This window comes from Nerophis ophidion, linkage group LG23 (genome assembly GCF_033978795.1).
Source record: "Nerophis ophidion isolate RoL-2023_Sa linkage group LG23, RoL_Noph_v1.0, whole genome shotgun sequence".
NCBI classification, from domain to species: domain Eukaryota; kingdom Metazoa; phylum Chordata; class Actinopteri; order Syngnathiformes; family Syngnathidae; genus Nerophis; species Nerophis ophidion.
Window position 1 is genome coordinate 753760 of NC_084633.1, and position 13741 is coordinate 767500.

The 13741-nt window shown below is 38.3% G+C and overlaps 1 protein-coding gene across 1 annotated transcript in view; it reads right to left on the minus strand.

Moving 5' to 3' along the window:
- Nucleotides 1–6472: 6472 nt before the first annotated feature.
- Nucleotides 6473–13741, minus strand: part of nol12 (nucleolar protein 12) — a 9287-nt gene continuing 2018 nt past the window's right edge. Inside the window, exons 2-6 of the mRNA XM_061884767.1 lie at nt 12618–12723; nt 12507–12555; nt 12295–12443; nt 12039–12111; nt 6473–7684 (exon numbers count right to left, since the gene is read on the minus strand). Coding sequence (XP_061740751.1) covers nt 7467–7684; nt 12039–12111; nt 12295–12443; nt 12507–12555; nt 12618–12723 — 595 coding nt within the window. The 3' untranslated portion in view covers nt 6473–7466. The remainder of the gene's footprint in view (nt 7685–12038; nt 12112–12294; nt 12444–12506; nt 12556–12617; nt 12724–13741) is intronic.

Here is a 13741-nt window from a genome sequence, read left to right on the forward strand (position 1 = left end):
ATTTGGTCATTTCCCAACACAAATACAACGTTGAAACAACATACTTTTTGATGACGTTTAATCAATGTTGGGTTCTGACGTTGATTTGTCCATTGAATTTTGGTCATGTTCCAACACAAATACAACATTGAAACATTCTTTTTGACTACGTTTATTCAATGTCAGGTGGTGACGTTGAATTTCCCGACCGATATTCTACAACAGTGGTTCTCAAATGGGCGTACGCGTACCCCTGGGGGTACTTGAAGGTATGCCAAGGGGTACGTGAGATTTTTAAAAAATATTCTAAAAATTACAACAATTCAAAAATCCTTTATTAATATATTTATTGAATGATACTTCAACAAAATATGAATGCATGTTTATAAACTGCAGAAAGAAATGCAACAATGCAATATTCAGTGTTGACAGCAATTTTTTTTGTGGACATAGTCCATAAATATTAATGTTAAAGATTTCTTTTTTTGGGAAGAAATGTTTAAAATGAAGTTGATGAATCCAGATGGATCTCTATTACAATCCCCAAAGAGGGCACTTTAAGTTGATGATTACTTGTATGTGTAGAAATCTTTATTTAGAATTGAGTCACTTGTTTATTTTTCAACAAGTTTTTAGTTATTTTTTATATCTTTTTTCCCAAATAGTTCAAGAAAGACCACTACAAATGAGCAATGTTTTGCAATGTTATACAATTTAATAAATCAGAAACTGATGACAAAGCTGTATTTTACTTTATCTCTTCTTTTCAACGAAAAATACTTTGCTCTGATTAGGGGGTACTTGAGTTAAAAACATGTTCACAGGGGGTACATTGCTGAAAAAAGGTTGAGAACCAAAAACAACCTTGAAACATGCTTTTTAACGACGTTTATTCAATGTCATGTTCTAACGTTGATATAATTCAATTTTGGTCATTTTCCAACACAAATACAACGTTGAAACAAATTGCTTTTTTTAAGACATTTATTCAATGTCAGGTTGTGACGTTGATTTGACCATCGAAATTTGGTCATTTCCCAACCAATATTTTCCAACACAATTACAACGTTGAAACATGCTTTTTGAAAACGTTTAATCAATGTTGGGTTCTGACATCGATTTGACCGTTGAATTTGTGTCATTTTTCAACCAATATTTTACAACACAAATACAGCGTTGAAACAACATGCTTTTTTGACGACGTCTATTAATTATCAGGTAGTGACGTTGATTTGATCATTGAATTTTGGTCATTTCTCAACCAAAAACATGGATCAAACGTTAGACATCAACATTGTCTCAGTTTGAAATAAAAAAAACATAAATATACATTTCTAAACATAATTATTTTTTAACGTTGTTTCAAAATCACTGTTAAAGGACACGTACATGTAATAAACGTATCAACGTCTTGTGTCTGCTGGGTACATCCATATAAATTCACTGTTACAAGTGGCCATCTAAGGCCGCAGTAACTGAAAACCTGCTTTAGGACATCATATTTAATGCTCTTTAATGCCATTTAAGGTCTTATTTTTTTGTAAAATCTGTTTAAAGACTTGTCATGTTTTTTAATGAAACCCTGTACCATACTACCTCATCATCCTCACCTTGCTGCTGTTGGTGCCTCTTTCCTCAGCCTGTGAAGGGATCGGCGTCAGCAGCGTTCCTTGGCCTGCCCCCATCCTGGTTTTGGCCCCAGGAATATAGTCGGCGGCGCTTTTGGCCTGGATGCCTTCGCCGTGATGCAGGTGTCTCTGACGCAGGCAGTCGTGGCAGCGGGAGGGGTCGAAGATGTTGGGCTGGAACTTGGGGCAGACGGGCTCGTCGTCACGGAGAAGCATGATGGCCGACTATCGCTCGCCAGAAAGCTGCGACACAAGAGCGCAGGCCGATGAGGAGGGGAGTGAGAAACGTCAACATGATGATGTCTTGATTCGCCAGACACCTGCGAGTCATGACTGAGTCATTCAAAACTCGGAATGGGAGGTGGCGGGTACTCGTCTGCGTTGACTTACCTTGCTACCGCTGGCTACATTTATAAAGGTCACGTCAGTGCTCGATTCTTGATTCTGTGTGAGTCGTGGAACTGTGACATGCGACTCCAGTGAATTGATCACCCGATTTACTCATATGAAGTCAAATCGGTAAAGGAAACAGAGTTTCCGTGACGACGACTCACCATCTCCAATCAGTATACGACGATTTTTTTTGCATACAAATACCCTTTCCGATTAGCTTTAATGTCGATCCCTTCTGCCTGACACTATTTATTCTTAGTCCCCCGACTAACAGGCGGCTAGCAGCTAATCAAGTGTCTCCATAAACAGCGTGGAGTCGCTCCACTAAGTTAAAGGCCTACTGAAATTAGATTTTCTTATTTAAACGGGGATAGCAGGTCCATTATATGTGTCATACTTGATCATTTCGCGATATTGCCATGTTTGCTGAAAGGATTTAGTAGAAAACATCGACGATAAAGTTTGCAACTTTTGGTCGCTAATAAAAAAAGCCTTACCTGTACCGGAAGTAGCAGACGATGTGCGCGTGTCGTCATTGGTTGTATGGCTCCTCACATCCTCAAATTTTTTATAATGTGAGCCTCCAGCAGCAAGAGCTATTTGGACCAAGAAAGCGTCAGTTTCCCCATTAATTTGAGCGAGGATGAAAGATTCGTGGATGAGGAAATTTAGAGTGACGGACTAGGAAAAAAAAAAAAAAGTAAAAAAAAAAAAAAGGCGATTGCATTGGGAGCGATTCAGATGTTTTTAGACATTTACTAGAATAATTCTGGGAAATCCTTTATCTTTCTATTCTGTTGCTAGTGTTTTAGTGCGTTAAATAATACCTGATAGTCGGAGGGGTGTGTCCACGGTAGAGATGCGCGGTTTGCGGTCTCATCTGCGGACTCCATGGGTAAACCGCGGGTCGGGCGGTTGACATGACGAAAAAATAGATTTTAATTAGATTCGGGCGAGTGGCGGTTGAACCATCCGGAGACATTTGATATACATGGTTCTGGTATCTTTTGCCATTCAAAGAGCCATTTAAGACCTGTGTCATAAAGCAAAGAAGTCAATAGGAGACGCAATTATTCTCTTGAATGACTGCCGGCAGTCACCCAGAAATCAAATACTAGTGCGTGCTATGAAGCCATTGGCTTTGTCGCTTCTACATCATACACAATCTGCTTGTCAGTCCAGCATCATGTGTGTGGCTTCCGCGTCAACATGCACACGACTGCAAGGCATACTGGGTGACACAGAGTACACTAATGGTTGTGATATAAACAATTTTAACACTCTTAGTAATATGCGCCACGCTTTGATGCCACACCAATTAAGAACGACAAATTACAGGAGAACATCCTCACAGAAACACAACATAAACGCAACACAACAAATACCCATAATCATTTGTATTCATGACACTTCCTGACCCACAGAATGTAAGCACTAGTTATGTGCGGATCAATATTGATATATCGACACCACCGGTACCAGATGCTCTGATATCGATTCTGAAATAAAAATATCAATACTTTTAATAGTTCAGGGGTTTCCAAACTTTTTCCACTTTAGCTTTGTATAATAGGTCAGAGAGATGTATATTACAACTCCTGATAGAAAGTAGCCAAGTGTTATAGTACATGGGATATTATAAAACATTATTGAACATATAAAATGGTAATGTGCCAAATCGTAGTAAAAGGCTAATTTCCATTTTCAGGGTCTTTGTATATAGCAGGGGTTCTGAACATTTTTTACCCCGGGACCCGACTTTTTCCACTACAAAAGGGGCCAGGCCCCTCCAATATTAAGACTGAATTAGTCATCTTACTCTTAACATTGATCATATTCAATAATTATATCTAACCTACTTACAGTTCACTACCTTGTGATATTTGACAAGGGAGTGAACTTGTGATGAACAAGGCATGTGTTCATCACAGAGTATTATTCATTTAACAAATAAACTTTAGGCTTAGGTCAGGCTGATTAGAAAAAGTACTAACCAAATACATACAGCATGTATAATGTTGTAAAATAGATTATTAATAAATGTTTCTTAACTATACAATAAAATTCAAGTGCAAATGAAAATACAGCTCCACAAATTTTGTCCTAATTTTTTGCGCTTAAGAAATTTATTTTATCTGACATTCGCGCCAAACTGTTTGTTTCATATCAGGAGTGTCAAAAGTACGGCAAACAGGTTTTATCCAGCCTGCGAGGTGATTTTAGTAAGTAAAAAATGAGCTGAAATGTTTGAATGAAAGAAACTGCTTTTCTAAAATGTGTCCACTGGATATCGCAACAGCAATTATTCAGAGGGGGCGGATCTTTGTGGCCGGTACTGGGGACACATTATCTGGGCGCACATAAATATGCTGTAATAACATGTACTGATATCGCCTTCTAACTTCATGTGTGATTCATGAAAGTCACAGGTTTTGTTGTAGATGTTACACTACCGTCCGTCCGAATGCAGCTGAGATAGGTTCCAGCAGCCCTCGCAAGCCCAAAAGGGACAAGAGGTAGGAAATGGATGGATGGATGTTAGTACATTAGTTGAGGAAAATTTGCAAATTACATTAATAATGCTGTAATTTAATTTTGATATTACTATTTATTACATCTTCTGATAGATTACAAGTTTACACCAAGAAGAGCATGTTAAAACTCTAACAGACTCACACCTATTTGACCGATGAACATTATCACATCTTTTATTCAGAAATTATAAATCACGACAAATGAAGATAGACTACTATGAACAGCAACATGTAAGTGTAAAAAAACCCCATTATGATTTGTATGTTTTCAGATTGTGCTGGTTCTATTTTTACAGAAAGAAAACAAGCTGAAGTTGTCTTTATTTCGAAGTTATCGTGACATGATTTTACCAGTCCGGCCCACCTGGGAAAAGATTTTCCTCTATGTGGCTCCTGAGCAAAAATGAGTTTGACACCCACGTTTTATATTGTCATTACTGCCACGAGTGGTGGGCAATTGTATTAAGTACCGAAAAACTGGGGAAAAAAACAGATATTATATTCTATGGGGCACTATAGTTAAGGAACACTGGTATATAATATATGCCATCTCTTCGCAAAGAAACACAAGGTCTTCCACTACTTCAGCGTTATGGTGCGTTGATTTTTCATAATTTATTTTTTTGCTGTTTTTATCAGCCATACGTGGAAAGCCGGTCCGTGAAAATAATGCAGGTGGAAAAAAGGTTATTTTAACCAGGATAAAATCCCATTGATATAAAACCCTCTTTATCAAGGGAGTCCTGGCCAGGAGGCAGCAAAGTTACACATAAAATGACAGGATGGACATCAAATAAAACAATTAAAGATAACTGAGGCTCCTTCAAATGCTCTGTTTAGATTTAATAGCATTTAAGGATAAAAAAAAAATCAGTCAGCTTCCAGTCTCTTTGTTACATTAATATTAATCATTAGAACATTTCACCTTTTTCCTCACTACATACAAATGTTTTGCTCTTTTTTTCTTGCATTTTTACAGTTTTTACCCTGTAGAAATAGGAAAAGTAATAATATAATTGAGTAAATGCATAACCTAGCGCACAAGTGTTAAACTCAAGGCCCAGGTGCCAGATGTGACCCGCCACGTCATTTTATTTGGCCCTTGAAAGCCTGGAAATAATATGTATCAATAAAGTACTGTAACTATTCTCAATAAATGTATTCTTTCCTTTTATTTTGGCAGAAAAAAATATGTACTCAGTTTAATGGCAAATTATGTTAACTTTATTATATAATTATGAAAAAATATATGATCAAATATTCAAACCATTTTTTTCAATAGAAATAAATATTAATTTCAAAGCAAGTTATTGTGCAAATTGTGCAATGTAAAAGTAGCAATTAATTTCATGGTAAAATGGCAAAAATGTCCCTTTTATAGTAAAGGCTGCAGACTCATGACCTAATAATTGTAAAAGCGGCTGAGATGGGATCATTATTACTATGCAAGTCAATAACTACACCTGAGCGAAAGTGGAACACAACCGAGTCAGAAGTCATTTTAGAACCAAGTACACAGAATTCTGGCAGAAATTACAGAAATATTCCTAAAAGCTTTTAAATGTACATTACCTGACAAGGAGCGCTTCGCCCTGCCCATTGGACCCCCGCAGGCACATGGCCTTCCCCTCAGGCTGGCTCTTCCTCCCCAGCTGTACGTCCACCCTATTGGCCGAGGGGACAATGAATGAAACGTGACAAAACGTGAGGCGGATCGCTCTCAGGGTCCAGCCTGAACCAACATGCAAAGCCCCTTGTATTAAATATCACAGCTTTAGAAAGCGAAACGGAACGCTGATGGCAGATGGCACACACTAGCTCAGGTTAACATAAATAAATAAACAGGTGTGAGGAAGGGGTTAAAATGAAGTAACTTACCAGTGTCGACGTGTTTTCTACTGTTCTTTGAGTTGACTTTAGAGCTGAGAACGATGAGACTTAGTGGTGAGAATATTTAATCAAAACAGATTATCTCAATGACAATAACACTACAACATCAGGACATGTGGAAATACATTATTGTTGTGTTCTAATCTCTACCGCAAAGTCCACATACAAGACACATATGTCACAACTACAAACACAAAAAGATAATTTGCTTCAATGACGACCTCTCTGGCAGTGTTCATCTAAACCGGGGGTGTCTAGACCTTTTGACTTGGGGGCCACATTGGGCTAAAAAATATTGGCGGGCGTCGAAAGCATGTAAAGTAACACACACATATATACATATTTATATTTATATATATATATATGTGTATATGTATACATGTGTATATAAACATATATGTAAATATAAACACACATATTAATATGACGCATATATAATAAACATAATTGATATTAACAGCATGTGAAAGTAAAGCTCCTACCTTGTTTACTTCTGTGACGACCTCCTTAAAATCAATCAGAAATATCAACCAGCTAAAATGTGCCAAGCATGATAAGTGGAGAGTTTTGCATTTTTCCCAGTCATGCACTCTGATGGATTAAAATGGGTGTAATTTTGAATTATGTTATGGTGTTTGGATGTTTTTCGTAATATCCACAATTTTCAGTGAGCAGGTTGTGTTGGTTGCATTTTTTTGCACCATGACTAGGGAAGGTTGTTTGGATTGTGTCATATACATAAATGCTGTGATATTACTGGAAAATCTATCAAATGTCATTGATCTGATTTACTCACATTGTCCACAAGATGGCAGAAAATCTAACTTTCAGTGAGCACCCGGTATTTAAGATTAATTTGAAAACATGCTTTGTTGAACTCATGACGTCACGCGGGCCAAATTGAAGAGGACAGTGGGCCGCACTTAGCCCACGGGCCATAGTTTGGACATCCTTGATCTAAACTGTGTCGAGGTGGTCCTTATGCACGGTTATCATTTGCCAAATTCGGCCCACAAATGGTCCACTAAAGTTCATCTTTCAGTCAGTCTCCCTGGTGCTGCTTCTTCCCCGTCATACGTCGTCTCTGCCGCTTGGTGGTCTTCTTGGAGCCGGCTTTACTGTCCCTGATGGCAGCTCTCTTGTCCGTCTGCCAGCCTCGCCCTCCTCGGCCTTCCTGCTTCCCTTTCCTCTTCCCCTTGCATGTGTAGGTGCTGAGTGATGCAGTCAGCGAGCGGATCCTGCAAGCGTGGGCGACAGATGGTTAAAAGTGAAGTGGGCGGAAAACGGACCGGAATTTGAGGTCATGGTTCATAATAGGGCTGGGCGATATATGGAATATACTCGATATATCACAGATTTGTCTCTGTGCGATATAGAAAATGACTATATCGTGATATTCAAGTACAAGTTCTCACGCAGTTGCTTTTGGCCGCGGGCATTACAAGACAGGCTCCTCCCACTCTTTATTGTCTCTCCTCTCAGAGACATAAAAAAGCGCACCTTCTTACATACGTCATATACTGTCACGCGTGCAGAAAGGTAGTGGCATGGGAAACGTAAGCTGTGATGCTAGCGGAGAGGTGCGATTGGTAATACGAAAGAGAGAAGGTGCGAATCTGGTAAATGAAAAAAGAATTAATTCCCAACAAAAAAAGCAAGGGGTCCATCTTGGCTTCGATCGGGAAGATGTTGAAATAGTATGCGGCAAAAGTGCTGCTACACTACTGCTAATTTGTAGCATCATTTGAAAACGTCCTTTTATTGTCATTCAAATTTGAACTATACAGTACAGATAAGAACGAAATTTTGTTGCATTAACTTGTTGTAGTGAAGGATAAAAGAGCAATAAAGTGCAAAAATACATAAACAGAATACTTTTTGGCTGAGAGAGCCATGAAAGACAAATATTTTAAAATGTATTTCCGTGAGAGCCATATCATATTTTTTTTAACACTGAATACAAATAAATGCGTGCATTTTTTAAGTAAGACCAACATTTTTAGAGTATAATAAGTCTCTAATTCTTTTTAATAACATTGTTATTTCTTGAACAGGTGCGGTAGAAAACAGATGGATGGATTTAAATGCATGAGAATGTTTTTTATTTTATACGTTATTTTTAACATCGTGATTACCAGCGGATTTATTCATTACTTATCGTGTAAGCAATGTGAGCTAACATGTATCTGAGAGACAGATGCAGTCAACCAAAAGAGCCACAGGTTCCCTACCCCTGCTCTAGAATGTCTAATCAAAAATCACTGAACTCAACAAAAATTTAAGTCAATTGATTTCCACATATACGTAATGGCGTTCGGAGTCACATAATCAGCCAATAAAACAGAACCTGCTGTAAACGCAGAATATCACAAAACTGACATAAATGTAAGTGAACTGTTATTGTGAGGACAAGAAACATTTATTTGGGGAATAATATGTCCGGTAGCGCTTATTTATCCCCGACACACACCCTAAACTAAACAATATCGAGACGGCCACTTGAAACAGCGACTGAACTACGAAGTTAAAGTTAGCAAGAACAATCCCTGAACCCACAACACATCTCATCTGTTTGTGTTGTTGTGAACGACATCATCCATGTAACATTAATGCACAAACAGCAGTCAAACTTGACTCTTTTTTTTCAAAGCTTGAAATGAGTTGCCTTTTTACTTGTCAAGCTGAGAACACAGAACACTTCCCCCCTTCACAATAATAGCGCTAATAAAATAGTAACTTGCACAAGCATAATGTACTTATGACACTAGGGACGGCTTGGTGCGGTTGAGAGAGTAGCAGTGCCAGCAACCTGAGAGTTCCCGGTTCGATCCCCACCTTCTACCAACTTAGTCATGTCCGTTGTGTCCCTGAGCAAGACACTTCACCCTTGCTCCTGATGGATCGTGGTTAGGGCCTTGCATGGCAGCTCCCACAATCAGTGTGTGAATGTGTGTGCGTGAATATGGAAATAGTGTCAAAGTGCTTTGAGTACCTTGAAGGTAGAAAAGCTCTATACAAGTGTAACCCATTTACACTTTTTGATACATGTACACAATTATTAGGCTTTCACCTCAAAAACTGGTCAAAATTGTCCAAAAAGGTATTGCACCAAGAAATGTTAGGATTTTTGCATTTAATAAACATACATGACCCAAAAAGTACACACTCTCCAATGGTGTAAAGTGTAAAAGTTTAAATTAAAAAAATTAATGTTTTGATTACAATTCTTTTTATAGTTTTGATTCTGTTATTATAGTGTTTCTGCTATTATTATTTAAAATGTGGTTTAGTAATTACTCATTTCTATCAGTTTTTTCTATATTTAAAGTTGAGTTTTGGTGATACAATAAATACTGTTTTCAACTTGATGAATAATCGTGTAGATAAACGTGCTACAATATAAATCCATATTGTAATCGAGCCTGATCACAGCCCGCGGGAATATCCAAAATATATTACAACATCCTGTAAAGGCAGTAAGGTTTCGGTGATCAAATTACTTTTTTTTAAATGGTGCATCACTTGTCAATATTGCGCAAATTATAGGCTATATGTGTATATTCACTGGGCAACACGGTGGGACTGGGGTTAGTGCATGTGCCTCACAATACAAAGGTCCTGAGTTCAATTCCAGGCTCGGGATCTTTCTGTCTGGAGTTTGCATGTTCTCCCTGCGAACGCGTGGGTTCCCTCAGCGTACTCCGGCTTCCTCCCACCTCCAAAGACATGCACCTGGGGATATGTTGATTGGCAACACTAAATTGGCCCTAGTGTGTGAATGTGAGTGTGAATGTTGTCTGTCTATCTGTGTTGGCCGAGCGATAAGGTGGCGACTTGTCCAGGGTGTACACCGCCTTCCGTCCTAATGCAGCTGAGATGGGCTCCAGCACCCCCCGCCACCCCAAAAGGGACAGGCGGTAGAAAATGGATGAATGGATGTGTGTATTCATTCATTATTTCTAATATTGTAATATTTTTCAAGTAAAAAAAAACATTATTAAGAAGTGGTGGCTTTTATTTTGACATGGTGGGTCGCCACGATCAATTACATGTAGGCAAAACCCTTTCACTGCAACGAAGCAAAGTCTTCCGTTATTGATCAATGTTGTCAAACTTAATTTACCTCAGGGCTGCTGGATGTCAAGTCGGGGTGAGGCTGCATTGCAGAAAACATTAATTTCAGAATACTGTTTAAATCATGTGACTCCATTTGTTAACTACCAGCGGATCCAGACTGACCTTGACCTGCGGTAGGCCTTAAAGTGGTCACGTTATTTTTCCTACATTTATTTGTGGTCTGTAATGGTGTTACTTTGGACCAAATTTTGCATTGGTTATGTTTTACAGACCATCTTTAAGCCGCTGTGTGAATGTCTCTTCAGGATGCACCGTTTTGTGACCGGTCTTAAATTACAAGCCAAAGTTTTCCTCCAGGTCGAGCCTACTTCAACAGCGCCTTCTCCCTGCCAGCCATGTTGTAGTTTTTAGTGCATCCATAGCGAAACTACTGACAGATAGGTTTGAACTATATGCTATATTGTGTAAGCAATGGCAACAGGAAAGGATGCATATGCATGGAGATGTAAAACAGGAGGGTAGAGAAAAATAAGGAGCTTATAGACTGCAACTGGATAAAAGTGTCAGACTCGCGCAAAGCTCAGCGGGAAAACCTTTACCATAAATGGTATAAATACACAAAAACAGGCATTAATAGGTAAGAACATTTTGTTGTACATAGTAAGACCAGTTAAAAAGAAGCAAGGGTAGAGATTAAACTAATAAAAAAAAAAAAAAATGCTACTAGGGATATCCCGATCAATTTTGCCCTCAGATCAGATCTAATTTCGAGTCTGATACTTTGACAATAGATTGTATGACAGATTTAAAGAAAGTAATTAAATTAGTTTGTTCACATTGTTGTGAATCGGGTGACGTAATAAATGTGTGGTATTGACCGTTACTTATTATTTTTTAACAAAAAAAATTAGTGAGTGCACAGTAACTAAACACAAGCAGAAACTATTGTGTCCTATATAAATGTTGACCTCAGAATCTTTCTATATTGAAATACTTACAACCCGAGTTGGTTAACAAAAACAACAAGAAGCAAAAAAACATTTTGTAATAAAGAAATACAAAGAAAAATATTGATGTAATCTCTTTAGTATCATATGGTCACTGATATTACACTAGGTATCAATAGTGTAGACATCTGTGTCAGACACCCATACTTTACACTGGAGCTTTAGCAGTAAGCACCTTGTCCCGCTCAGTGTGTGTGTGTGTGTAGGAAAGTTTATTTTCCCCCATGGTGGTGAGGGTAAGTGTTTTAGAAGCTGCTTCACACTGTGGCTAGACAATGCGTTCTTTGCTGTTGTCTCTAAAACTGGAGGCAGTGTTCTAGCAAGACATTGAGCATGCATCCCTTTAGAAGGAATATTTCACGCAGGTACAATATTTGTGTGGCAAAGATCGATAAAATAGGCAAATGATGCCGTGATCAAAATCGGGACATCCTTATACCCAATTGCACTGATGTCCCGATTTTGATCACGGCATCATTTGCCTATTTTATCGATCTTTGCAACACCATATACTTGTACATGCGTGAAATAAGCTTTTTTGGGCATTGCCTTCATTGTCACCTCTTCCTCTTCGTGTTCATTATCTGCATTCTCCTTGTTGACCTGGAAAGGACAGATGTGTAAAAAGGCGCATAAACAGCAGCCATATTCTTACTTGATAGCACTTATTTTTCTATTCAATGAAGGCAAGGTGAGCAATACAAGATTTCATTAAGAAAGTTCCCCCTGTGCTGACAAGTCTACTTGTGCTCGGCCACACATAAATTAACAAATGAATGTGTTCACCTGGTTTGCTATTCTTTCAAACAGGTGATTGGAGGTGAGGTCGAGATTACTGATGGTTGTCACGGTGACCGTGTGGTTCGGGTGATCCACCTGAACGGACTCTGTGGTACTGGTGATCGCCTCCTCCAGGTCATCATCGTCACTTTCGTCTGTAAAGGAACTGGCATGAAGTGTGATTTCCAGGAAGTAAAAATCTTCTCCCCTTGACTCACCGAGTGCTTCTTGTCGCTCCTTCAGCATTTTCATGTATTCTTTATGTCTCTGGAAACAACCAACTCTTAGTTTACGTGCATCCCAACTCCTTTCGCATGCGCGACACGTACCTCGTTCCGAACTTTCTTCTGCTCTTCCTTGATCTTCTTGCGAATTTCTGCTATCGCGGCTTTCCTGCGTTCGACTTTCCTCTTATGAAAACCGGTAAGATACTCCCTGATGAGAAGAACGAAAACCATAAGTTTATCTGCTAAGTCAGCATGTATGAAATGTAAAAATCCGCTTTTTTAAAGAGAGGACGCATGATAAAAAATGTTATATCCTGAAAGCAGTTTCAGGATAACTTCCGTTTCCGCTGCAGTAACATTAAAAAAAATGGGAAATTCACAACATCAACTGAATTGTTTGGTCAGGTAGTCGTTTAAGTCAGGGGTGACCAAACTTTTACACTGAAAAATCTAAACATGCAGGGGCCATATTGATATTTTTCATTTTCAAAACACATACACTATCGATTATTTTGTCTTTAGAGCTTCGCTCAATTTTGGTCTGTCATAAAAATTATAAAAATAGTTTTTTTTAAAATAGGTTTTCAAAAAAAAAAATTCACATTATATTGCATTATTTTATGCCTTTTTTGTGAAGATAAAACACCCTAAGGGGCGGTATAGCTCGGTTGGTAGAGCTGCCGTGCCAGCAACTTGAGGGTTGCAGGTTCGATTCACGCTTCCGCCAACCTAGTCACTGCTGTTGTGTCCTTGGGCAAGACACTTTACCCACCTGCTCCCAGTGCCACCCACACTGGTTTAAATGTAACTTAGATATTGGGTTTCACTATGTAAAGCGCTTTGAGTCACTAGAGAAAATGCGCTTTATAAATATCATTCACTTCACTATGTTTTTTTTTTTCTACCACACAACATAAAATATTTGATGTGAAGTAGCTAAAGCCTTAAATAGGTTAATAATTCATAACATCTATTTTGGTTCATTATCATTTGAGCAAAGAGTTTTATGAACTCAAATTAAATGATCAAAGATCCAAAGGGGCCCTCCTCATAAGGAAGTATAACATTCAAATCAACAGCTTAATCATATATTTTTTTATTTTAATTGTATTTATTTTTAAAATATGCAATATTTTCCCCAAAATATATTTCAAAGTAAAAAGGGGAAAGCGGATAATTATAATTTTTGTCGTACTTTAAACATTTGAGTCTCTTGAGCCATTTCA